This window comes from Clinocottus analis, unplaced genomic scaffold, assembly GCF_023055335.1.
Source record: "Clinocottus analis isolate CAN_PGR_092001 unplaced genomic scaffold, fCliAna1.0.p SCAF_1, whole genome shotgun sequence".
Lineage (NCBI taxonomy): Eukaryota > Metazoa > Chordata > Actinopteri > Perciformes > Cottidae > Clinocottus > Clinocottus analis.
In genome coordinates, this window is record NW_027175820.1 from 8,656,320 (window position 1) to 8,679,728 (window position 23,409).

A 23,409-nucleotide genomic window follows, 5' to 3' on the forward strand; every position below is an offset into this window, starting at 1 on the left:
TGGGCTGTGATGCATTTAATACTCTGTTGAAAACAACCAAACAAGTACCGGGGATGTTTTTAAACTGGGATCAGTGTACAAGTCCTTTTGCAGCCAGTCAATTCTAATCACATTAGATCCTGAGAAGATGTCCTGCTATAGAGCACAGGACATGTTAGTTTAAATATGAGTAATGGCTCTGGAGGGCTAAACTGTGGTGGAGATGTAATTTGAAATATTTGTAGTGGAAATTATGCTAATATTACATCGCTCTGTATCATTATTTATCGCTGAAATTAGATCGTTTACCTGAGATGAAGGCTTGCTAAATATTACATTGCAATCTTCATTACGGGTATGCTTTAAATGAATGAATGAGCTCATCCAAGTAAGGCTTTGTCATATTGCTGTGATGTCAATATTTTGAAGAAGACATTTTGCTAGTTGATACTGCAATACAATTTATAATATGGTCCCTTTAGTTTTGCTGTGATTTATCTCATAAAAAAAAAACCAAACAATAAATACAAGAGACCAAAGCAAGAAACTACTTGTCAGTTGTTATTTGGAGCCCATTGACCAATAGCAACCTAGTTTAAAAAACAACAACAAAGAGACCAACTCAGTAAAACTGTGTCTGTTTTAAGTTTTGCCAGAACTTCACTGTCAATACAACAAAGTTTTTTTTTTTAAAAAATACTCGAAGAAGAGCCATGTTGGTTTACAAGCTAATTTTAACCAACATAGAAAGTATCTGTATGCTGCTGTATGTCTGTAAGTATACTATATATTTATTTTTTAACACATTAAACCTTTAGAAACTCTTGTATTATTATTTTTCCTATCCTGGTTTAATTTTAACATTTGTTTTCCAGTATAATCTGTGGCGCGCAAGTTCCCGATTCCAGCATCCCTAGTTGCTTCACTGATATTTATGTGGAATACAGCTGTCTTGCCATCAAACCCATGAGTTGACTTTTGCTCTGGATTGTTGTTGATGTTTGCTATTTGCAAGTGTCGAATAATTCAAATTAAACATCAGTCGAGGAAGGTAAATATAAACTTCCAACTGTTATATTATTCCTCGATACTGAAAATAAAGAGACATTTCTCGCTTCATATACCTTTTGATTATCCCTTGTAAGGGCAAAAGCTTTGGCCCAAAATTACTTCATGTCCACTAGTGCATAAAAAACATTGCAACAGTAAATACAAAGGGACCCATTTAGAATGTTTCTGGCATTAAGTTTGAAAAGGTAGACCTTTGGCAATGAAAAGATCCATAGACCTTAGATTTACAGTTAAAATATGAAATGTACGATCTGGCAACATGCTCGACATACATAGAGGTAAGCATTGTACCTCCACGACTGGGTCTATGCAGTCTAAATTAGTTATTTAAAAAAGAAAATCCCAACTACTAAGAAAAGCAGGGCAAGAAAATGCAAAATATAATTAAAACTATTGAACTCAGAGCTGGTCAAAATATTAATAAAAACATTTATAATGAATCCAAAGTGGCAGCAATGAGAAAACTATTTAAAAATAATTCCTTCCTGGCCACCCAGCGAACTGACATTACTTTGAAAGGAGCAGAGCGTACGGCAGCTACTGGAGTCTGACCTTCAGTCAGAGGAGCTGTAGCAACTCCAATTCAGCCAGCCCAAAACCCCAGCGCTCAGAGACTGATCCCAGGGGACTGCCCCGCAGTGGCAGCCAGCTGGGACTCCTTTTATTGGGAATGCTGACGTTGGTTGCTGCAGCTAGCCGCTGACTCCAGGTCTGTTTGCAGGAGCTGCAGCCCGCTTTCCTCCTGGCAAGGTAGCTTCCCAGTTACGGGGAGGATGAGACAAAATATGAGTTGTTTTTTTGTTTCTGACACTTTTGAATTAATTCAATAAACCAACTATTGAAATGTACACAATCGTGTACCTCAAGGTGACTGACAAGCCCTTAGGGCTGTTTTATTCATCCTCTCGTGTTGTATTTAAGGCAGACTGGACGCTACAGAGATGGACCAGGGCTAGTTGTTTGGCACACTTCTTTCAGTAAATATCTCTGCAACCAAAAATAGCCACAACGTCAACACTGTAACCACTTCTTCACATTCTGTTTGTTCTTGTATTTTATGTTAAGTTCTGGCCAGATCTTACACATTGCACCTTTAATTTATATTTCAATCGTGTATTTACTTTTCAGACCAACACAAATGCACAGTACATCCATTTAAAATAACTATGCCTAATTAAGCTCCCTTCAAATTGGCAGCTGTTTTAATAATAGACTTCAAATTACTGTACTTTTAACATTAGATATACATTCTTTTTTTAGCTGACTGTTTTGGCCTGTAAATTTACAGTACAGTTCAGTTTAACCTTATGTCAGCTAGTGGAGACAGCCGAGTACCAATATTTTACACGCTAAAGACAAAGATATTTTTCTGGGAATTGGTAGAGACCAAAGTAGTGTGACAACATAACAAACAATTTCAAATGAATGCTAATGTTGGTGCATGTCAGTATTTTTAGGCAATATTTTTGCTAAAACGTGATGATACTATAATTCACAAGTTAATCATTCAGCATGAATGTTACTTGTAGTAGTTTTTTCTTCTTCTTTGTGTCCACTCAACTTTGTTTCACAGGTGGCAGAGACCCACTGTTAACTACGGGTTTAAATTGTGGGCGAATGAAACCTTCACAGCCTTTTAGGCCTTTAGGGCTTTCCGTAGTTTTGAGACTCGGCGCGCGTTGGGTTGAAGTTTGTAGTGTGTGTGCGCGCGCTGTGTATTTCCTAAAAAAAAAAAGCATGGCCCTCAACATCCAGACAGCCACCCTTTCTCTGACTTTGCCGATTTCCTGCCAAATATGTCTCGGAAAGGTAACTTCCGTTCCCTTTTTTTGTTTAAACCGTGAAACAAAGACGATGCCTATGCACGGCGCGGACCGCTGCCTTAGTAACCCTGCTGTTGTTACGTGCCCGGTTTAACGTCAATAGGCGATTGTGCGGCTACCGTTAGCTAACTTACCGTAACCCAAACTGTGTTTACTGGCGTTAATGTGCCCCATCGCTGCGGTTAAGTCATCACCTGTTGCTTGTGTCTCTCCCTACAGGTCAGGCAGCCGGTCATTTGTGCCAACCACCACGTGTTCTGTTCATGTTGCATGGAAATGTGGTTGAAAAAAGCGAGCCAGTGTCCCACCTGCAGAGTCCCCATCACAGCGGAGAACCCCTGCAGGGAAATCCTCGGTGAGTAGCTCCCCACGAACGAGGACGAACGAGACACAAGGCAAGAGAGGAGCGGTATCGCGAGGCTCCGGGTGCCTGCAGCGTCGTGATATCGTGTTAAATGGGGCCTGTTGGTAAAGTTCTGGACTCTCACTTCAGTTTAGTAACATTGAGATTCATTCATGCTAGTCCAGGGAAACTGGTTGGCTGTTCCGCTAAAAACCAAACAGTCCATGTAGACCAGGCACTGTGACTGTGAGGAGTGGCAGCCAGGTTGAACCACCTTGTTGTTTGGGAATGCATTTGACAAAGGAGAAGCTTTTTGCGAGTGAAAATGTTTTCTTACAATCCAGGCTTTGGGAGATGAAGAAAGATTTGTGGAGAAGGTTACCTAGATATTAATAACTTCTGGCTGCTTTGCTTGTAGCACACATTTACTTTTTGCTCCTGCGTGCAGTGTTTTAGGATGCATTTTGACATTGATGATCATGAATTACATTAATTTCTCCCTTATTTAGCTGTCCTGACCCTTTGGGATTACACTGTAAAATCATACAGGTCAACACTGATATGCAAACATGCTCGGTCGTGGCTAATGGGCGTCAGCCTCAGATGATCAGTCATTCACGAGGATGTATCTTGCTGAAGTTTGTTGGCAGTTTTGAAAACAAAAGAAGGTTGCAGTTCTGTGCAGCCTGAGCCTGTAATGTATCAGTTAATGTAATGATGTATAAACTTCAATCTAAGAGCCAATGTACAAGACTTGTGTAATCCCAACTTTTCTGTTCAGCTCGGTCTGTGCTCTCTTTGCCCACTTTTAAAATCTGAGCAAACACAAGTGACTTGTTTTGAAATATTGGTGACTTGCCGACAAACAAGTTGTGTGAGGGATTGGGACTCTGACATAATTTCAACCCTCCAGTTCTCAAAGCAGCCTTTCATAGTCATGTTTTTTGGGCAGCAGCTGTGTGGTAACAGCCAATGTCTTGTTGCAGAGTGATATAACTTTAATATGCATTTTGTAGTCAAGTCTGTTGATCTGCTGCTGTGTGCATGTGATTCTGTTATAGGAGGCACAAATGAGAGCGATCAACATGATAGTCCGTCCACGAGGAAATGCCTGAGGAAAACCAGAGGAGAACTGCTTTTGCGCGAGTATGAGGTATGGGTTCACCTTGTTTTCCCCACATTAACGAGCAGGTTGATGCTCTTGAGTAGATGCATCACAAGGTTTATCACTACAAAAATGTGGCTTGAGCACTAAGGTGGAACTTGGGATTGCAGCCACCAACCTCTCATGTAGATTTGCCTCAACAGAATGTCAGGTTTTCTGAAAGCATTTAATTCATATTTTAGATTACAGTGTCAAACATTTGAGTGGCCAAAAAATGTGTTTATTGTTAAACCCTGTTTTAGGTTTCACGTTGTTTCACTCTGACAGGAGGAAATTGAAGGGTTCATTAGAGAAAACGAGGAGCTGAAAACAAAAAATCAAAGTCTGGAGTCCCAGCTGAAGACCGCTCTGGATCCCTGCAGCATGAAGGCAGTGCTAACAGAAGACAACATCGTTGACCCCTGTGTTCTGGAAGAGTGGACGAACAAGCTGCGGGCTGCCACCGATGTTTGTGACAAAGTGAAGCAGGACACTGCTAAGCTAAAGGAGGTATGTAACCTGTGCTAATCCATACATTGTACTGATATTCCCTTTATTGTATTTTATCCTCAAAGCAGAATACTATATTCTAATACAAAAGGTGGTTGTCATGCCGATTCATCATATTACATGAAGGAATATTGCTCTTTTTTTCCCCACTTACTTGATTACCATCCTGACACTGATGAAGCTTGATAAGCTTATTTGATACAATGACAATTTGTTGCCATTATGCAACACATGGTTGCACAAGAAAATGCAGTTGTAGCCCATTTTCATAAACAAAAGTTTTGTATTCTTGTGTATTTTTTGCATCAGAAGGAATGCATTATGGCCAATGTGTTAAACATAACAAAAAAAACATCAGCGAAACATTGTTCCTCAACGTTGTCTGTTTGCATCATTGATGATCCTGTGCTCCGTCCTGCGGTCAATTCATCGAATGTGCAGCTTGATCTGGGCAGCCGGGGCACAATGTGGACACAACGGTCACCTGCAGGGATTACCGGGTGGTCGGTCATGGTTGACAAGTGTATTCTGTCTTATGTTATAAGTGCTCCATAGTAAACAGTAAAAGACAACAAATTAAGACAAAATGCAGTATTATTCATGTAATGCTTCTGCTGTTACCATAATAACTATGCTTGACACAGTTTTGCGGCTACCTTTTTCATGGAAGTCATTTGTAACGTTCTGCAAATGTGTTACTTTACCATCCTCAGGCAAATAAGGCATTACGATCTCAAAATGTCGACCTTGTACAGGAGAATATGAGATTGAAAGCAGAGGTGTCAAGCAGATCTCCTCTGAAGTAAGTATCTTTCATTCTTAAGACACAAATGTTTTTATTTCAATATAATTTTTCATTCATTGGGTTTGAGAGTCACACATACTTCTAAGCCATCATCATGGGTAACTGTACAGATACAATTAACTGTTATAGATAGCTTTCCTGTTTTGTAGCTTTGGGAGCTGTGAAGAAATTCACTATTACATGTTAACCATGATCGGGTCCAAATCCACAAAGCCAGCCAGAAAATGAAAAACATCTTGAAATGGTTGCTTGAGATATTATGACGGACAGACAGTTGTGCAAGCTGGCTGATGCTACACTATTTTTAAAAATGTGGAATGTGGAAAATAGATGGTAGCAAAAGTTGTATTAGGCTTTTCTGTCATGATGATCCTAGAACAGCTTAAAGACACAACATGATCTTTCCCCAGGTTTGGTCGTTACACAGTGGCAGCGCTGGAAGCTAAGATCCAGCAGTATGAGCGCGACGTGGACCACTTGAAGAGGGCTCTGCAGCACAGCGACCAGTACATTGAAGACCTGGAGTCTCGGATCAGAAAGTCTGAGAATAGGGCCGTCGACGAGCAGGAAGCGTGCAGGGACGGCAAGGCTGAGTCAGAACTCACACAGCAACACAAAATCAACATGATGATGAGAAGCCTAAGTGACAATGAGAGGGAGTCAATCCTCAGCAATCCAGTGGTGGATGGTCGAAATCACAGTTTGATGCTCATGTCATCTGCGGATCCCAAAGAGTCTCATAAGAATCTGACTGGAGACCAGAAAAACGGGTTCTCAAAAAGCATCCTGTCCGACCCTTTGCCCACCACGCCGTCCTCTGCCTTCCGATCACTGACTCTGAGAAGCCCTGGTGTCCGTGAAAAGAAAGTTGCATTTAAACCAGCGTCTTATCTGAGGAAGCTGGATTTTGAAGAATTTCCTGTCCCTGACGAAAGCAACGGCAGCCCTGACAAGGTCTCCAAAGCGGGTACTGATACTGACGAAGAACGCTCAAACTCTGTCTTCTGGGTCGATTGGCAGAGTTCCAAATCTAATGACTGTCCGGGTCCAAGTGACGACGTCTTAGCTAAAGAAGCTGCAGCCACAGCCCTCGAAGGCGAGGATGAGTCCGATGGTTTCCATATGTCCAGCGAGGCGTCCATGGATGCGGCTTTCCTGGACAAAATCTCAGAGTTGGACTCCATGATGTTGGACGTCGAGAGTTCCAGCAGCCGGGGATCACAGCTCTCCCTTGCTTCCTCCCCGCACGCAGACTTGGACAGCACCCTGGTCCCAGAAAAACAAACATGCCCAGAGGTCTCGTCGAGCCGCGCTGGTGAACCCGCGGTTCATCGTGACCAGAAGAAGCACTCGCCGCCTACCAACAAAGAGGCTCCGAAAGGCTCGCCAGAGGAAAGTGCGCCGGTGTCGGGTAAAGGGAGCGGAAGTCGTGTTCCTGACTGTCGGCCCCTTCAGACGGACGAACTGTCCTTTGCTTTGCTCTTCGATTCCCTGGAAGAGAATAAGGCCGGTTCCTTCCGCGCTCTCAGTCCAGCAAGCCAGGACCACGATAACGTTAACGCCTCCCCTTCCGCCTCGTCCCCCAGCGGCACTGGTAAACCTGTGAACACACCAAGAGACAGACACACACTGAACATCAGCCAGCCGACAAAGAGGAAGTCTCACAGTCCCTTTAACGCAAATAGTCCCACGAAACTTTCAAAGCTCATGTGAAGGTTTTCAAATGAGAACCTGCCGTGTGTTTTGGGTCGGGCTTCACAATCCAAGAGAGGCCTGAAATATGAGCTCCAAGTTTTTCCAGAATGAATTTGTGAACGTGATGGTCCCGTGTAAATTGTCATTTTGTGTAAATTAAGGCAACAATATGATGTTTTTTGTGTGTAGTCTACTCACAGGTCTCAGTTGGCGTTAAATGCTCTTGAGGACAGCCTTTCTGTAATCTGACAAAGACTTCTGAGCTGTTCTTGTTATGCTGAAGAGTGCACCTGTTCTCAAACCTACTTTCAGTCTACTTGTATGTGTTTGTCCCTCCAAGTTATTCAGTGAACACTCTCCACATGCTAATCTCTTTAAGATGGCACACAATGCTGAAGACCGGCGAACTGGATTATAAATTTGCTCATCTAAAACTGGTATTTTGAAATAAATATTGCAGTGTAAGAGTTTGTTTGGAAATAAAGTAGTAATGCAAGAAGAAACCATGTGCCACTTTTTATTTTTGTGTGTTTCTGCTTTGATTTTTACTTTTTTTTTTATCACATGATTCAGCTCATCTAATAACTCCCTCTTTGAGGATCTTTCATGGACTTCATGTTGGTCTTGTATTTCCCCATAGTGTGATTTCTAATGGTGTTCGGGATCAACATTCAGTCATTTTTCGTTTTTCCACAATATTTTTCAGATTTGCATCACATTAAACGGTAACAATTATGCATTTCTTGCACTTAAAGGAGGAAAACGCCTGGCCTGTTAGCGCGGATAAGAGCATGTTGTAGCCTGTAACGACACACATTAGAGACCCCACACGCAAAGTAATTCCATTATATCGCTAAGCGCCTTATTTATCATGCAAATTTAACGATATTATGTATATTTCACATACCTCTAATCGCTGCATGAAATTTTAATTGGCTAGCCGTTGTGGTTCGAGTAAATGAAGTGTTAATTCATTGGGATTAATTAATTTAGGTAAAGACTGTGTACAAGGTTAGGCCGGTGTATTAAATCAATTTGTTTAGTGCTCATCTGGCGATGACGGGCGTTAATGATGAGACTGCGGTCTCATTGCTTCCAACAGTTAAGATGTGAGAGACAGACGGGACAAAGCTTGCAATACACATTCACATACATTTCATTGTTCTGAACAACTCAAAGTCAATGCAATACATGTAAATATGTATTTCAGACCCATAATATTGCTTGCCTGCATTGTAAATTAAAAATGTATCGCATATTAAATGAATGATAGTGCTTCCAAACCAATAATTATTTAGTGTAACGACATCCACTCAGCTGGATAAACACCAGGCTAAAGTATATATGGTAGCTAAAAACAAGTGTTAAGTACATTGTTTCCAAGTAAAGGATGGGGTGTAAAGGCTTTGGGACCTGCGCAGTACGGTGGCTGGATGGAGTGGAGTGCAACCTTACAAACGCATGCGTCTCGTCTCCAGATGTGTACAGCCTGCATGGCCTGTGAGCAGTTTTTATCCGTCAGCCCTGCTCACTGCGTTCTGGCAGCGTTTATGTCTCGCGAGAGCAGCCGAGCACGGGCTTTGACGAGATCTGAGGCGCTCAGGTGTAAGAGCCTCTCTCATCCCCAGCAGTGGGAAACAGTAGACAGATAAGTGCGTCTGAGAGACTGCAGGCATCTCTGTGATCTCCGGGCTCAAGGCTGCACTCGGCGCACAACACGGCGAACTACAGCGCATCATTACTGGAGAGGCAAAGGGATCGCTGTGTATCTATGTCTATTTTCCTGCTCTTGTAGCAGTCCCCCCCCCCCTTCTTCCCGTGCACTTTAATTGGAGAAGCTCGCCAAGATGATGTCCATGAACAGCAAACAGCCGCACTTCGCCATGCATCCCTCTTTACCAGAGCACAAGTACACCACTTTGCATTCCAGCTCGGAAGCTATAAGGAGAGCCTGTCTACAAACTCCACAGGTAAATTACACCCGCAAAACTTCAACTTTGTCCTTTTTACTGCATGTCGCGCTGAACGCTGTCTGCGCGTAATAACGAGGGCAGCTCCAAGGCACATTCAGCCAAGCCGCGCACTTTTTCGTTTTCTTTTTCATGTGTTCCGCGGCGATCACTCGGAAGAGCATTTTTTTATACAGCATGTTCACGCAAAGCATGTCTTTAATATTTTTGTTATAATTTGGTTGACTTGTCGCTTCGTAGAGGGCGTACTCCGACTGTGTCAAAAGTTCCGACTGGCAGGTACATTTATTGACGTTGTTCTTTTCTGTTCTCTCTTTCTCCTCTCTTTCTTTCCCATTCGCACCCCTGAATTCGCCCTCCTCTTCTCCCGTGTGCTTACCGCCTCGTGCAGCTCCAAAACAACATATTTGCGAGCCTGGATGAGACCCTGCTGGCACGCGCGGAGGCTTTGGCGGCCGTGGACATCGCCGTGTCCCAGGGCAAGACGCACCCGTACAAGCCCGACGCCACCTACCACACGATGAGCACGGTGCCATGCTCGTCGAACTCCACCGTACCACTGGCCCACCACCACCACCACCATCACCACCACCACCACCAGAACCAGGAGCACCAGGACATTATGGACCACATCACCTCGCCGTCCCTTGCCCTGATGTCCGGGGCGCACGACGGCGGAGGAGGCGGCGGCGGAGGGCTCATCTCCGCCTCCTCTGCCCATCCGCACTCACACATGCACGGCTTGAGTCACCTCTCCCACCAGGCTATGAGCATGAACTCGCCTCTCACCCACCACGGGCTCTTACCGGGTCATCACGGAGGGTGTCAAGGCGGCCCAGGACTCACTAACGCCGGACTCCCCTCCATCAATGACTCGGACACAGACCCAAGGGAGCTGGAGGCTTTCGCGGAGCGCTTCAAGCAGCGTAGGATCAAGCTGGGGGTGACCCAGGCGGACGTGGGCGGCGCTCTGGCTAATCTCAAAATCCCCGGCGTGGGATCACTGAGCCAAAGTACAATTTGTCGATTCGAGTCGTTAACTCTCTCCCACAACAACATGATTGCGCTCAAACCTATCCTCCAGGCCTGGCTGGAGGAGGCCGAGGGGGCCCAGAGGGAGAAAATGAGCAAACCAGACATTTTCAATGGAGGGGAAAAGAAACGTAAGAGGACCTCGATAGCGGCCCCGGAAAAGCGGTCTTTGGAGGCTTACTTCGCCGTACAGCCTCGGCCGTCGTCCGAGAAAATAGCAGCTATCGCTGAGAAGTTGGACCTGAAAAAAAACGTGGTGCGAGTGTGGTTTTGCAACCAAAGACAGAAGCAGAAGCGGTTGAAATTTTCCGCAGCTCACTGATGGGCAAAGAAAATTAAAAGGGGTGGGGGAAAAAAAACAAAACAAAAAAAAAGTTGTGTGACTGAATTTGGGGACCAAGGGACACTAAGACACCATTTTCAGTCTTTTGTCTCCAGCGATTTTACACGCACAGTGGGCTTTAGATGCCCATTTTACGAGGCTTCATATATCTTGTTTATTTTCACGTTATCGGTGAATGTGAAGTATGCAAATAACAGATTACACGAGTTTCGCTCCGTTGTCACGAGGGAAAAGTTTAGCGACGTCGACATTGCCTTTTAACACACGTGGAAAGAGGTAATTTGCTTGATACTATAGCGAGTTATTTTCTCCTAATAGGCCTATTATTTGAAGTATAGCCATTTACGAATTACCTCATTGATTGTTGAACTGTGTTTTTTGGGTTTGAATTTTTTTGTCGTTTGTTGTTATAGAATAATTCATGAATCTGTTCATTTATTCATGTGTTCATTTATGTTTATTCGGAGGCTGCTATGAACTCAAAATTAGTTGCAAACTTTTATGGCGAACGAAAAAAAAATAATTATGTGTAGGCCTGCATGACAACTCCAATTCACGGGCAGTAAGTTGGCCTCGATAGGCTGTCACATCTAGAGATATATTTATTTTGAATTTGCACATAAAAGACCCTTTAGGTTTATGGATCGGTTGTGTCGAAAAGGTTTTGTACATACAGATACGTTGCCACTTATCAGAGGTGAACTCCTGTGTTTTGGAAATTTCAAACAGATCCAAGAGAGAGAGTGAGAGAGAGAGAGAGCACGAACGCCTTGTCCGCTCCATCAAGGTGCGATCAGAATGAAACAACAACAACAACAACAACAACAACAACAACAACAACAACAACAACAACAACAAGTTTTCCTTCATGTGTTTCAGTTTGCAGAGCAAACCCTCTATGCATTGGGGAAAGAATCACTGCGTGCAGTAGAGCTGTCTGCTGGTAGACCTCATTTTGTGGACGCTGTAAGTCACTGTTAAATGCCTGTTTTCACGTCGAGACCACCACGTTGTTTGTCGTGTTAATTGTTACGGAAACGTTGTGTAAGTAATAGTTTTACTTTGTGCACAAGTATGTTTACAAAACTGCGGACGACCTGTGCATCATGGAAAATGTCCCACTGTCTCCTTCCCCTCTGTCACAGCTCCTCCACTCTTCTCTGTTGTCCTCTTACTTTCATTGGTACTGTTCATCCTGTAAGCCAAAATTCAACAGGGAGGTGTGTTCCAGCAATCTTCTAATAAATTGAAGAAAGAAAACGAAGTTTTTCTGGTTGTGATTGGGCCCACGCTGAGCATAATATGTTCGTTTAAAAAAAAAAAGTAAAATAGTCTCCATGAGTGCTTAAACATGTTATTGTGGCCACACACTCGCTGTAAATTGAGAGAAAACTGAGACTTAATATCAGTTCACATGTCAGTTTTGTTTTATGATTTTAAATCATTATAATTTAGTTTTTTTTTTTTTTTTACAATCGAGAGGAAGCGTCTATTAATCAAAAATAATGCCTGGGTGTCTTTACAGATTGTCTTTTAGATGTTTCAGCTTTAGGGAATGTGCCTAATTTGATAGACAAACAACAACAAAATTAGACATAGCTAGATATAAAATATTGCATTTTTAAAACCAATTATTTTTCTTTTTGTACCTTTAGTACAATTTTGTGTGCCATATTTAAAAGAAGAAAGATAATGTAAATAGCATGTATAGTATAATTATCAATAATAATACACCAACCTAACAACAACAACCTAATAATAATAATAATTATTATTATTATTATTATTTTTATAATAATAATAATAATAACACATAGTCAACGTCTTTGAGCTAATCTAATATGGGATGTTACATGTCTAAATGGCACAAGTTACTTGATATTAGAAGTGTAATTATAATAAATAATTAAAATGGGACATACGTGGTTGTGCTAGTTGCCCATCTATTCGAATGTTTGCTCACCTATGAGCTGAATGACAGCGGAATAGGCTGTTAACATCAATGTGTACGTCCGGAATTCTTAACGACGACAAAGTTATTGCCTTTAGTGTTGAAACAGGCCTGACAATCAACATTTAATGAAGTTTCACAGCAGAGTCAGAATAACGTAACAGCACCAACGCGACTCGTCTTGATATATATATATATATATATATATATATATATATATATATATATATATATATATATATATATATATATATATATATATATATATATATATATATATATATATGGGGGATTAAATACAATATTAAAGTAGATTTATATATCTAAAAAGAAACACAATGTGACCTATACCTATACCCCCCACCCACCCACCCCCCAGCCCTCCCCACACACGCATACACACACACATATTTGTATCCTTTCAGTATGGTCTTCCATTTCCACTGCATTTATAAAAATACATTTTGAAATGCAGGTAATGCAATATTAATCGCGATTCCGTGATATAAAATGTAATATTTCAGGCAGCTACCGGGTTTCAGGGGAGGCAGACAGACGAAAGAAGCCACTTTTTTAAAGCAGAGCAAGCTGCTCCTTATTGCCTTTCTTTAGCTTTTGGCTACATGGACATACGAGCAGCGGTTTATTAATTTGAGTAAAAACAATGTTTTAGTCAGATTTAATTGTTAATCCTTAAAGTTCCGTATATTATAATGGATAGCATAAGTATCTCCCTATACCAGTTTATCAAAAGTATTTTTCTGGTATTCTTTAAAGGTTGTAAGAACTAATGTCAAACGTTTATAATTGTAATGTTAAGATAATTAGAAGTAACACGGGGAGGGAAAAACAGGACGTTTTGCACAGATATTCTCTCTGATTTTCTTCTCTCTGTTGTTGGTCGCAGCACAGACTGATTAGGGAGATAATATTTTGTGAGAGAAACTTCTTGAGGTAATCACGGGTTTCATGATTCATGTTATCAACATCGCACATTCTCAATCAATTCGGACGTTTTGACGTGTTGGGCTAATTCACACACCTGATCCGAATAGTGCGCGTGCATTCACTGCGCGCGTGTGTAGCCTAGATATGCATCTATTTTCTTTCTTTTTTTTCTTTTCTTTTTTTTCTTTTCTTTTTTATTTCATGAGTTCAAAGTTTCCCTTTCGAACACAACACCGTTGGCACTGAACACAGTTCGCGCGCGGCACCGCACGCGCCACATGGCAATAATTTCAGCACCACGAACAGCTCCGTTGGCTGGATTGAAGAGTAATGCATTATTGAAAGCTTATATCAAACAGCTCTGGGGTGCTGTCTCTCTGCACAAGGGCTCTGGATGAAGTCGGACTGTCTGCCTGCACAATAGCCTCTAATATGTTAATGGCCGGAGGGGATGCTTGAGGTACCGTCCCCAGCTGCCTCGCCTACCATATGTCAGCCCGTTACGACAGAGTCCTCTATTAATCAGGGGGGTATTTCATCGGTGACTTCACCGATATCATAACCCTTAAAGCTCTATCAATACTGGGCCGCAGCATCGCCTGATCGTAGGTTTTTTTATTATGGGCCTGAACGCATGAATTCCCCCTCCCGCACCCATACACCCCCCACGTCCCCTTGCTCTCTATCCCATGATGCTTTTGGGTGCTCCATCTGAGCTTTTTGAAAAGAACCTTACGTTCCAAATTGATCACATAAAAACACATTTTCCTGCCCCCCCCCCCATATTTTTTACGAGTGTAATTTGTATTATGATCAGTATACTTATTGTTATTATTATTACTATTCTTATTATGACGAGGCTATTAGGTAACAATGCGTACGACCCTATCTCGCCCACATTAATCCCCTTCTATCCTCCCTCCCTGGTATCCTTCCATAAAGGCCGCGATGAATTCATCATGGACCCTACCAGAGGATCTCATAACTTAATTCCTCCAGGCTACTAGTCGCGGGAGTAATTAATCTATACCGTGGATGTAAATAAAGGGAAATTGGATTCCTGACAGACGAGATGAGAGAGTCTCTGACACCACGTCGCCAAATAATGATTTCCCCGCACGTTATGGTTACGCAGGCGCTCAGATTTACGAGCGCATGACTTTTTACTATAGCTTTGAGCGGAAGGGAGTGGGCCTACCCTAATCGCAGCTGTTAGGCGCCAGGTCAAGATAGATTAGATCATTATAATTACAAGACTACACGCTAAAAGAAAAGGAAACGGAGAGCGCACTGCGTTCAGTGGTTCCTGTCCTGGTTTTTGACATTGTTCTTCTACTTTTGCAGAACAAACAAAAAAAAAAGAAAGAAAAAAAAGAGCTCCCACTGAGAGCCTCCGTTGATCTAACAATGCGCAGGAAGGGTGGCCTTTGGACGGAAATGTCAAACCGTGGATGTGGATGGGTAGATCCCCCAGATCTGCACTCATTTCCCACTTATATTTGCTCGGTAATCCGCTGTGGCAGCCCTCCATCGCCCGGGACCCGGTTTGTGAGGCGCTGCTGTTGACACAGGGGTATATTTCAATCACAGAGGGTTCAGAGTCAGACGAACAACTTATTTGTCTAATAAATCCGTCATTTAGTAAGAAAAATATTTGATCTTGAGGGGCTGACCTCTTGTCATGTAGCTACCGATGGATAAAAAATGGGTATGTATGCTTTACGGATATGCAGGCAGCCTGCAAAATCCCAATTTAGATTCATATTTGTATGGAGCACACACACAACAAACACATCGACGCCTGCCAGCACACATCCTCTTATTGTAGCATTTGTTAACCAAAAGCTTGAGCCGGAAGAAAAGTTTTTTGTGTATAGTCTAGAGGAGAAATGAAGGATGAAACGCGATTCAGAAATCCAAAAACGTAACTTTTAAAATATCTTTTTTGTTACAACATAATTCGAAGGAAATAGTGAAGGCATCAAGGCCAGAATACCGAGGTGCTGGGCCAAATACATTGTAGGTCTGCACACCATTTTATCCTCCAAACAAATAGATTATTTCTCTGTTGCTCTCTTCAAGGCAACGTTCCGATCTATAAGATTTTCCTCAAGCAAGGAGAAAAGAAAAAAGTATGCCGAGCTTCGTGAGCAGATCTGTGTCATTATTTTACCCCAGTACTATTTTTTGACGAATCATCAAATACTTTGTTTTATAACTGTTTAACACAGGACGGAAGAAGTGGAAATCTACATGCCAAGCAGCTTGGACAGGTGTCACGTGTGCTTTGAGATTATAAACAAACAAAACGAGACGGTAGCAGCTTTAATGAGAGTCCAATATCATTCAAGTGGGGCCTGCACAGTCAATTAAGCAGTAACTGTAGTGGGCCATCTCACGTTGTGCAATCAAAACCCTCCATAAAGTCTTTTTATTTGCACTTCAACTCTAAAAGTTTACCATCTGTTGCTGTTTCCGCTTCAACTTCTTTTGTATGCAATCCAGCCTGTGGCACGGAACTTTAAAATCTCTTTTTGTCAGGTTACTGCAATTTTTTTTTACTGCTCCATGTTTCGCAGAGTCCACTCTAAATCACAATGGGGACTATATGAACACACAACTGAAAGCCAACATGCTGCCACTCTGCAGCTTTATTTTGACCACCCATGCGTGACCTAAACGCTTACTCCTCCTCACTCTATAGGTCTTCATGGGGCATCAGTTAGCAACCAAGCGCCAACTAATGGATTATTTAAACAATTAAGCATCTCAACCAGTGAGGACGTCTAAGGAGTGAACTGACCTGCTGCCGTTGCGTTTGACTGGAGCAAAAAAGAAATAAAGAAAAATAGTACATTATATGACTGCAGAGACCTGCCATCACTCAGAGGATGTGCTGTGATGGCTCGCTGTTTGAATTTGACTTGATGCCTCAACCTTTTGTCAATTACTGTAGAGACCATTTGCAACATCTGTATTTTTCCACTGCTAAACATACAAATCAAACAAGCATAGATGTAGGCATGTAATAGTATTTTATTCCATCAAAACCATCACATTACCTCGGATGGAAGGCCACTGATTCTTTTCATTATCTCTCTCTCAGTTGATGTGGGACTGGGGGACATCCTCAAAACAAAGCGGGTATGTTTGAACCCCCTGCTTGTGTGGATCAAACGTTTGCCATCCATGCTGATGAAGTGCTGCACTAAAACATCAAAACACTCGTCAGTGTCTGCACTGGTTCCTTTCGGGGTGTTTCACCTCATTCAAAAAAAGAAAGAAAAAGTGCCACCTAAATGTCACTTCATGCTAAATCTGCCTGACTAGCTAAATGTCATTTATTTCCCAAGTCCTGGCTCTTAAGAGCCGTCATATCCCCGGGCGAAGTGCTCTTTGAACCTCTCGCGTTGAACCCATTTCCCTGTCGTCATTACCCGCACGTGCTGCTGAGAGGGGGGTGGGGGGTTGTACACGCTAACCGGATACCAGAGGAAAGACAATACCATATAAGGAGATTCCGCATCAATACGGGTGTACCTTCATGCAAACGTGAGTTCAACTGAAGTTATGGGTCAACAGTTTCCACGTTTGGCACGCAGAATATGCAGCAGGCCTTTTTCGTGACTTCGAAAAAGAAAATCGTATCTATTACTGATTTATGTATGCGATTTTATAGTGAATAGCCTAGTCAGGTTTATACATGAATTTTAAATGATAAGAACAGCTCGCCAAATTAGCCAGCCAGTTTCTTTGTAAAGCATGAACTTGTTCTTATTGTCTTGCTCCAGATAAAAAAAAACAAACGCGAAAATAAAAACTCAACGAGACCCACATGCTCGAGTTGATGTTGCCTCTTACTTGTCATTATTTGCACACTATGTGATACAACAAAGGCACACCGACGTTCATAAATCGTTTGAAGGAGGACATGGTTCAGTGGTTGGTGTTGTCGTTGTTTCCTCAAGTGTCGCTGGCCGTGGTGCTGAACTTCACATCCCTCACTGCACGCGCTCTTCCCGGGGCAAACCCGGAAGTTTAGTCATATTGACTTCATGTCAAGTCTGGAAAAGCGTGACAGTCCTACAAAGTGTGAACGTGCTTCCGTATCCTCCCAGGGACACGTTTTCTCATATACTTTGTTCGGAAGGACATTATTAGTGTATGCTCTCGAAAAAAAATAATTCAATGAAATGTATTTATACAGCGTGAAATCACAACAGAAGTTACGCGGAGACAGTTTTCACATGGAGCAGGTCTAGACCGTCGGCTCCTGTTTAATTTACAGAGACCCAGTATTCCCCGAGGAGCAAGCACAGGGCGACATGGCCAGAGAAAAAAAACAACAACTAAAAACAACCTTGGACACAACCGTAGGGAAAAATGACACTAATAATGCTTTTTAAAATTTTTATTTAGTTCTTTTAAATCACAGTAGAGGACTATATTCTCTTTGATTTTCCCCATGCTACTTTCTCCATCCCCATCTAGTTTTTCCCCCCGATGAGGACCTGTGGGGGCATTTCATGAGGCCGAGTGAGGCCAGTTCCCCGTCGGTAGATATTGAATATCTTCTTCTGTACACATGGACTTCGATAATGAGGAGAATGTCGGCCACCGTTTGCCCGCCGCCACGCCATCAAATATTCATCACTGTTGATTAAACAGCCGGCAGCTGCCGATCGGCCGGGTGTCAAATTTGTATCCAGCTACCTCTGTACACACCCATGCTGCATGCAATGAAACGGGACTTAAATCATCTACGAAACGATAGAGGCGGAGGAGCAGAAGTTCAAATGCGCGCGCGTGTGTATGTGGGGGTGGATGGATATTACTTGGACTCTAAAAATCTAGCTGGGTTTAAACATTTCCGTCCCGTGGCCATCAGAAAGAAATGAGTATTGGCAGAATGAAAGAGAAAGAGAGAGGGAGAGAGAGAGAGCGAGAGAGAGAGAGAGAGAGAGAGAGAGAGAGAGAGAGAGAGAGAGAGAGAAAGAGAGAGAGAGAGAGAGAGAGAAAATAATCTTACATTTTTCCCCAATCCTCAATTTTTATCCCATTTTTATTTATTTTTTATGATGTGTGGGAAAGAGAAGAGACAACTCTGCAGAAAGAGAGAGAGAGAGCGAGAGAGAGAGAGAGAGAGAGAGAGAGAGAGAGAGAGAGAGAGAGAGAGAGAGAGAGAGAGAGAGAGAGAGAGAGAGAGAGAGAGAGAGGTTACTGTGAGGCATGGTAAATATTTCATGAGTTGTTGGAGTGGAGAGGAAAGAGTGCCCAGGAAGGTTGGTTCAACTCATTTGCTGAACTCGGACTGAGAGGCATGCAGGGGGAACAAATGTTCATGCAGTAGTCCTGCACACCACACACACACACACACACACGCGCACACACACACACACACACACACACACACACACACACACACACACACACACACCGAATATTAACTCCTTGAATGTCAGTGACAATGTAAATAGTAGTAGTAGTAGTTGTGTATTTGTCATTTTCCTGGAGCATCTCCACTCCGTCTCACATCTCCCGTCCCTCTGAAGATGCAAAACTCCACTGTGCAACTTCAAAGTACCATGGCTCATTTAGCAAGACAGCTGAAGATGTAATTGGATGATTGACGGCAATTAGATCTTTTGCTCCCACGATGGGAGGAGCCTCGTTTCTCAGTTTAAACACACAAATGCCCAGAAACAATTAAGAAGGTTTACAAACCTAAGTTTGTTGTGATTTTCATGAGACAAAGTCGCAGAGCAGTGATGTTTGCATTACATACAGTCATAAAATACATAAACCCTGAACAAGTTTAAAGCAAAGCTTATTCTTATTGAGATTATTGATTAGCCAAGGATTTTGTCGAGTTATTTGATCTTTTAAATGGCAAAAGACTCATGACTGCTGCAATGTCTTCTTTTTGTCTGATCAACGGTCCCAAAATATGTGGTTTTCTATGACGTAGAAGCAAAAAGCATCACATTAAAGACACAAGCAAGTTTGGTGCAATTGGCCTGAAAAATGACTCTAACAACGAATCCATTATCCGGCAGATTAATCAATTAATGTTCTAATTGTTTGAGCTCTGACTCCTAGAACCTGCCCCACAGAGGACTGAGCTTGATTTCAAAGCCAACATTGGTTCCTTGTTGAAAAGCATGTGCTCACACACATTCACATCAGCTATTTGTTATTGGATATTGAAAAACACAACTGGAGCATCCTGTGATGCTTCTTCTTGTCCTGCGAGCCGTTGGAGAAGGGGGGGGGTTAGGAGACTCGTGTTAAAATCAGACAGCGGTCCTCAGCGAGAGGAAACAAGTGTCTGAGCGAGAGGGAGACAAAAAAGAGAGCTCAGCTTTCTGGCCATTGATCGTCTCTCTGTGATCTTATTAGCCTCTTGTTACTCAGACTGGAATATCATCCTCTGGATCCCCTTACTGGAATATCCGCCTCATGACACAGTTGTTAGATCAGCGCCTCAACCTGAGTGTCACCAATCGACCAGCCGACACACAACAAGGATGACGATGGATTGGGTGATGGGCGATGAGAAGTGGTTGTCGTCTTTAGTCGACCAGAGTAAAAGCATACAGGTAAAAAGTTTGACAATCCCCTCAAGGGCACTTCAGCAAGCTCCCGGGACCTCTCAGTTCACCAGAACATTCTCCACGAGGCCAATGGACCCTTCCCTGCCGCGTCCCATCACTGTTACGCCACGCACAAACATTGTGTATTAATCATGATCAGGCCCCAGGAGACTCCCGCCCAGTGCCTGCAGGATCCCGCGTAACTTCCAGCCATTCCTGACATCTCTCATCAATAGCACATGTTCTGACATTGATTGTTGTGTCCTCAGTGTCCTGACTTCACACCTTCCAGGTCACGCGGTGCGAATTCAGCCCTCACGCTTTATTACTCGGGGGACCTCATCGGCTTGCTTTGACAGGTGGAGCTGCAGTCGACTTTGACAAAAGCACTGATTAGCCTGTCACTCCGAATGCAGGAGAGCTGAGAACTATGTAAAAAGTCATTGATCGACTCGCTGTGAGCCAGATAGGTACCGGACGGAATGCGCCACCTCATCGGGCGAGATGAATTAGATTGAGATGACTAATTACACTCGAGCTATGCGCACCGGTCACATTGATGCATCTGTGCAGGTGTTGCAGAGCACTGCTTTGGTGTCATTTCAGTAATGGCTTTGCCGGTTTATGAATTAATAGCTTCTAATAAGCGGGAATAATTATCAATCTGAATTATCAGTTTGTCCTTTAAACCTCCTTCACCTTGGAATGTGATACAAAATACACTTGTACATTTACGTTTCTGTATTTTTTTTCCCCATCTAGTTTCGACATTGTCTTTGGGGAAACACATCTGTTTTGTTGTTATTCAAGAAAACAGCTAAAGCTATTGAGCCTAATCATGAAGATGAAATAACTTTTTTTCCCTCCTGATCAATGAGGCTTCAAAAAGGGTTTACCTATTGATCATAGATTAATACTTTGAGTCATTTTTCAAGCAAAAATGCCAGAAATGGCTCATTCCCCGCCCTTCAATGTGAGGATTTTCTCAGTTTTATACAGCTGCAAAAACTCAATATCTTAGGGTCTCACGTTCATTTAACAAAAAACTGTCTGTGAAACTGTGACAAGCATTCTTGGCAATTTTAAAGACCAAACAACCTACTGAACCCTTAAGAAAGTAATTTGCAGATTAATTGCGGGTGTATCAGTTAGTTGTTGTATTTGTCTACAGACATCAGTACTTTCCAACTGATGGATCAGACGAAAGAAATGGAAAACATTCACAAAAGGCCAGTCGATATACAAATACATTCAATTGACCTTCTTTAAAGATTTCTTTTTGCAATTCTAATTAGACGTGAAATAATTTACATGCTTAAGGCACAAGTCTAAAGAGCTCCTTCATTCAAGAGAATACATTGACGGATCCCAAGAATAGCGTGAACTTCAACGCAGCCCCAAACCTCAGCAGACAGACTACTGTTGATACCTCCTCTAATTACCGTGATTGACTGTTGTGCCATATTATCTGTCTGCCCACCCCACCCCACCCCACCCTCACTTCTACACCCTCACCCTGTCCCACACTATGAGGATACAAATTTCACCCACTTATTGACCAGTGTGAAAAAAAATGGTTTGGCGGGGGGCTAGAGGGGGGCCGGAGGTGAAGAGATAAAGTGTACCACTGAATAATTCAGAATGAAAACACAGAGAAAATCGATCACGAGGCCAAAATCTCATATTAACAGCAAATTACACTGTGACATTCGGTGGGAGGTGGCGTGTGTTGTGTGTGTGTGACAGAGAGAGAGAGAGAGAGAGAGAGAGAGAGAGAGAGAGAGAGAGAGAGAGAGAGAGAGAGAGAGAGAGAGAGAGTTAAGGAGGAAACTCATTTAGTGTCTGTCATGTGGATCAAACTTACTCTGGGAACTCACTTGGCTTTTATTTTATGACTTTTTAAATCAACCATCTGCATTTTAGTGTAAATGTTCTTGGCGTCAGTCAGACACTTAAGAGTTTCAACTAATTAGAGCTACATTGGCTTTATAATTGGCTATCATGGGCCTTTATTGGTCAATTACCCACTCAAATCAAGTGACTCAGCCAAATGTAACAGTCTTATTATTACTCAATTAAAACAAATGCTCTCTGTGGTAGGGGGCTTTGAGAGGGGGAGAGGTGGAGGGGCAGAGTCCCAGTATATCATCAGGTAATTAATATTTTCATTAACTCGCTCTGTGTTGAGCTGCGACCTGCCTCTCTGATCATTTCATTTCCCCTCCATGGGTTCGATACTGTAGCAGCTCCATAATTAGTTTGATTTATATCTGGCCACTGTAATGAAGGAGAGCGCTCAGTCCTTCCTCTCCCCCCTTTGCCGAAGCTTTGGCGCTCCGCTGGCACTCCTCTAATGTCTGATAAATATGGAAGGAGCGGAGCCTCTGTGTATTGAGACAGCTCACGGACACGAAACAGAGACACGACTTAGTGAAAAATTCACAACAGGATCTTTGAGGGATGGAGTAACATGGCTTATTAAAGATTGAAGCATATACACACGCTCTCTTCTGTCTCAAGACTGAAATTCTTGATACCCATGCCTAAAAACCTTAGGGATTAAGAGAAATTGAGAGAAATAAGATACTGAAACAGAGTTAAAGGTATCAAAGGCCTCAGGAGGTTTTGATCTATCGTAATAGCTCGTGATCAGTACGAACAATATGATCCGTGGGTCATTAAAAAAATTACATCTCAAGATTTCAGTTGATGGAAGCACAATTCCTGTCATGATTTTTGGATGAATATAGATCTCACGTCAGTGTATGCGGCTACAACAGGCACACTGCTCCACCATGTAATAATGCAATCCACTGTATCGGCTACATGCCTTCAGTGGCTTTACACTCAGCAGGGTTACACCGGAGTGCACATGAATGATTTCAGCATTAATAATGCTCCATTGATTATTGTTCTGCTGTTTAAAGGTGAATGGCAAAGCTTTCTGAGCAGCAGGGGAGGGAGAGGCCTGTGTGTGTCTCAGGGAAGACCTGATTTACATTTTGGAAAGTGCACCTTACTCCCGGTGGGGTTGCCTATCGTTTTCAGTCAATACTGGCTCTGAACTTTCTTTGTTGTGGAAGACTCTCCAGCCCTTTACACACATGGCTGCCTTATGGCTGCTTCAATTTTCTTTCCTTTTTTCCCTTTTCCTTGTGCATTGTGGAAAACCCATGTCCGAATCCATACACATCCGTTGTGC

General features: G+C 42.6%; 2 protein-coding genes across 3 annotated transcripts; both read left to right on the forward strand.

Moving 5' to 3' along the window:
• The first annotated feature begins 614 nt into the window (after window positions 1-614).
• Window positions 615-7,873, forward strand: obi1 (ORC ubiquitin ligase 1). 2 transcript variants are annotated; one of them, XM_068578284.1, is made up of 7 exons: window positions 615-753; window positions 855-1,030; window positions 3,093-3,228; window positions 4,278-4,369; window positions 4,649-4,870; window positions 5,584-5,672; window positions 6,086-7,873. In XM_068578284.1, the coding sequence occupies exons 2-7, from the start codon at window positions 977-979 to the stop codon at window positions 7,386-7,388; spliced, it is 1,896 nt and encodes a 631-aa protein (XP_068434385.1). In that variant the 5' UTR covers window positions 615-753; window positions 855-976; the 3' UTR covers window positions 7,389-7,873. The 2 variants fall into 2 exon arrangements, with proteins under 2 accessions (XP_068434385.1, XP_068434297.1); XM_068578196.1 differs by lacking the exons at window positions 615-753; window positions 855-1,030 and adding an exon at window positions 2,722-2,859.
• Window positions 7,874-9,058: 1,185 nt separating this feature from the next.
• Window positions 9,059-11,940, forward strand: pou4f1 (POU class 4 homeobox 1). The gene is made up of 2 exons (XM_068574060.1): window positions 9,059-9,340; window positions 9,732-11,940. The coding sequence occupies exons 1-2, from the start codon at window positions 9,218-9,220 to the stop codon at window positions 10,692-10,694; spliced, it is 1,086 nt and encodes a 361-aa protein (XP_068430161.1). The 5' UTR covers window positions 9,059-9,217; the 3' UTR covers window positions 10,695-11,940.
• Window positions 11,941-23,409: the final 11,469 nt, after the last annotated feature.

Coding starts and splice junctions, on each gene's coding strand:
- obi1 (XM_068578196.1), top strand. CDS start 2,788: ATGGCCCTCAACATCCAGACAGCCACCCTTTCTCTGACTTTGCCGATT. Junction 4,370..4,648: donor TGCTTTTGCGCGAGTATGAG/GTATGGGTTCAC, acceptor TCACTCTGACAG/GAGGAAATTGAAGGGTTCAT. Junction 5,673..6,085: donor TCAAGCAGATCTCCTCTGAA/GTAAGTATCTTT, acceptor ATCTTTCCCCAG/GTTTGGTCGTTACACAGTGG.
- pou4f1 (XM_068574060.1), top strand. CDS start 9,218: ATGATGTCCATGAACAGCAAACAGCCGCACTTCGCCATGCATCCCTCT. Junction 9,341..9,731: donor CCTGTCTACAAACTCCACAG/GTAAATTACACC, acceptor CGCCTCGTGCAG/CTCCAAAACAACATATTTGC.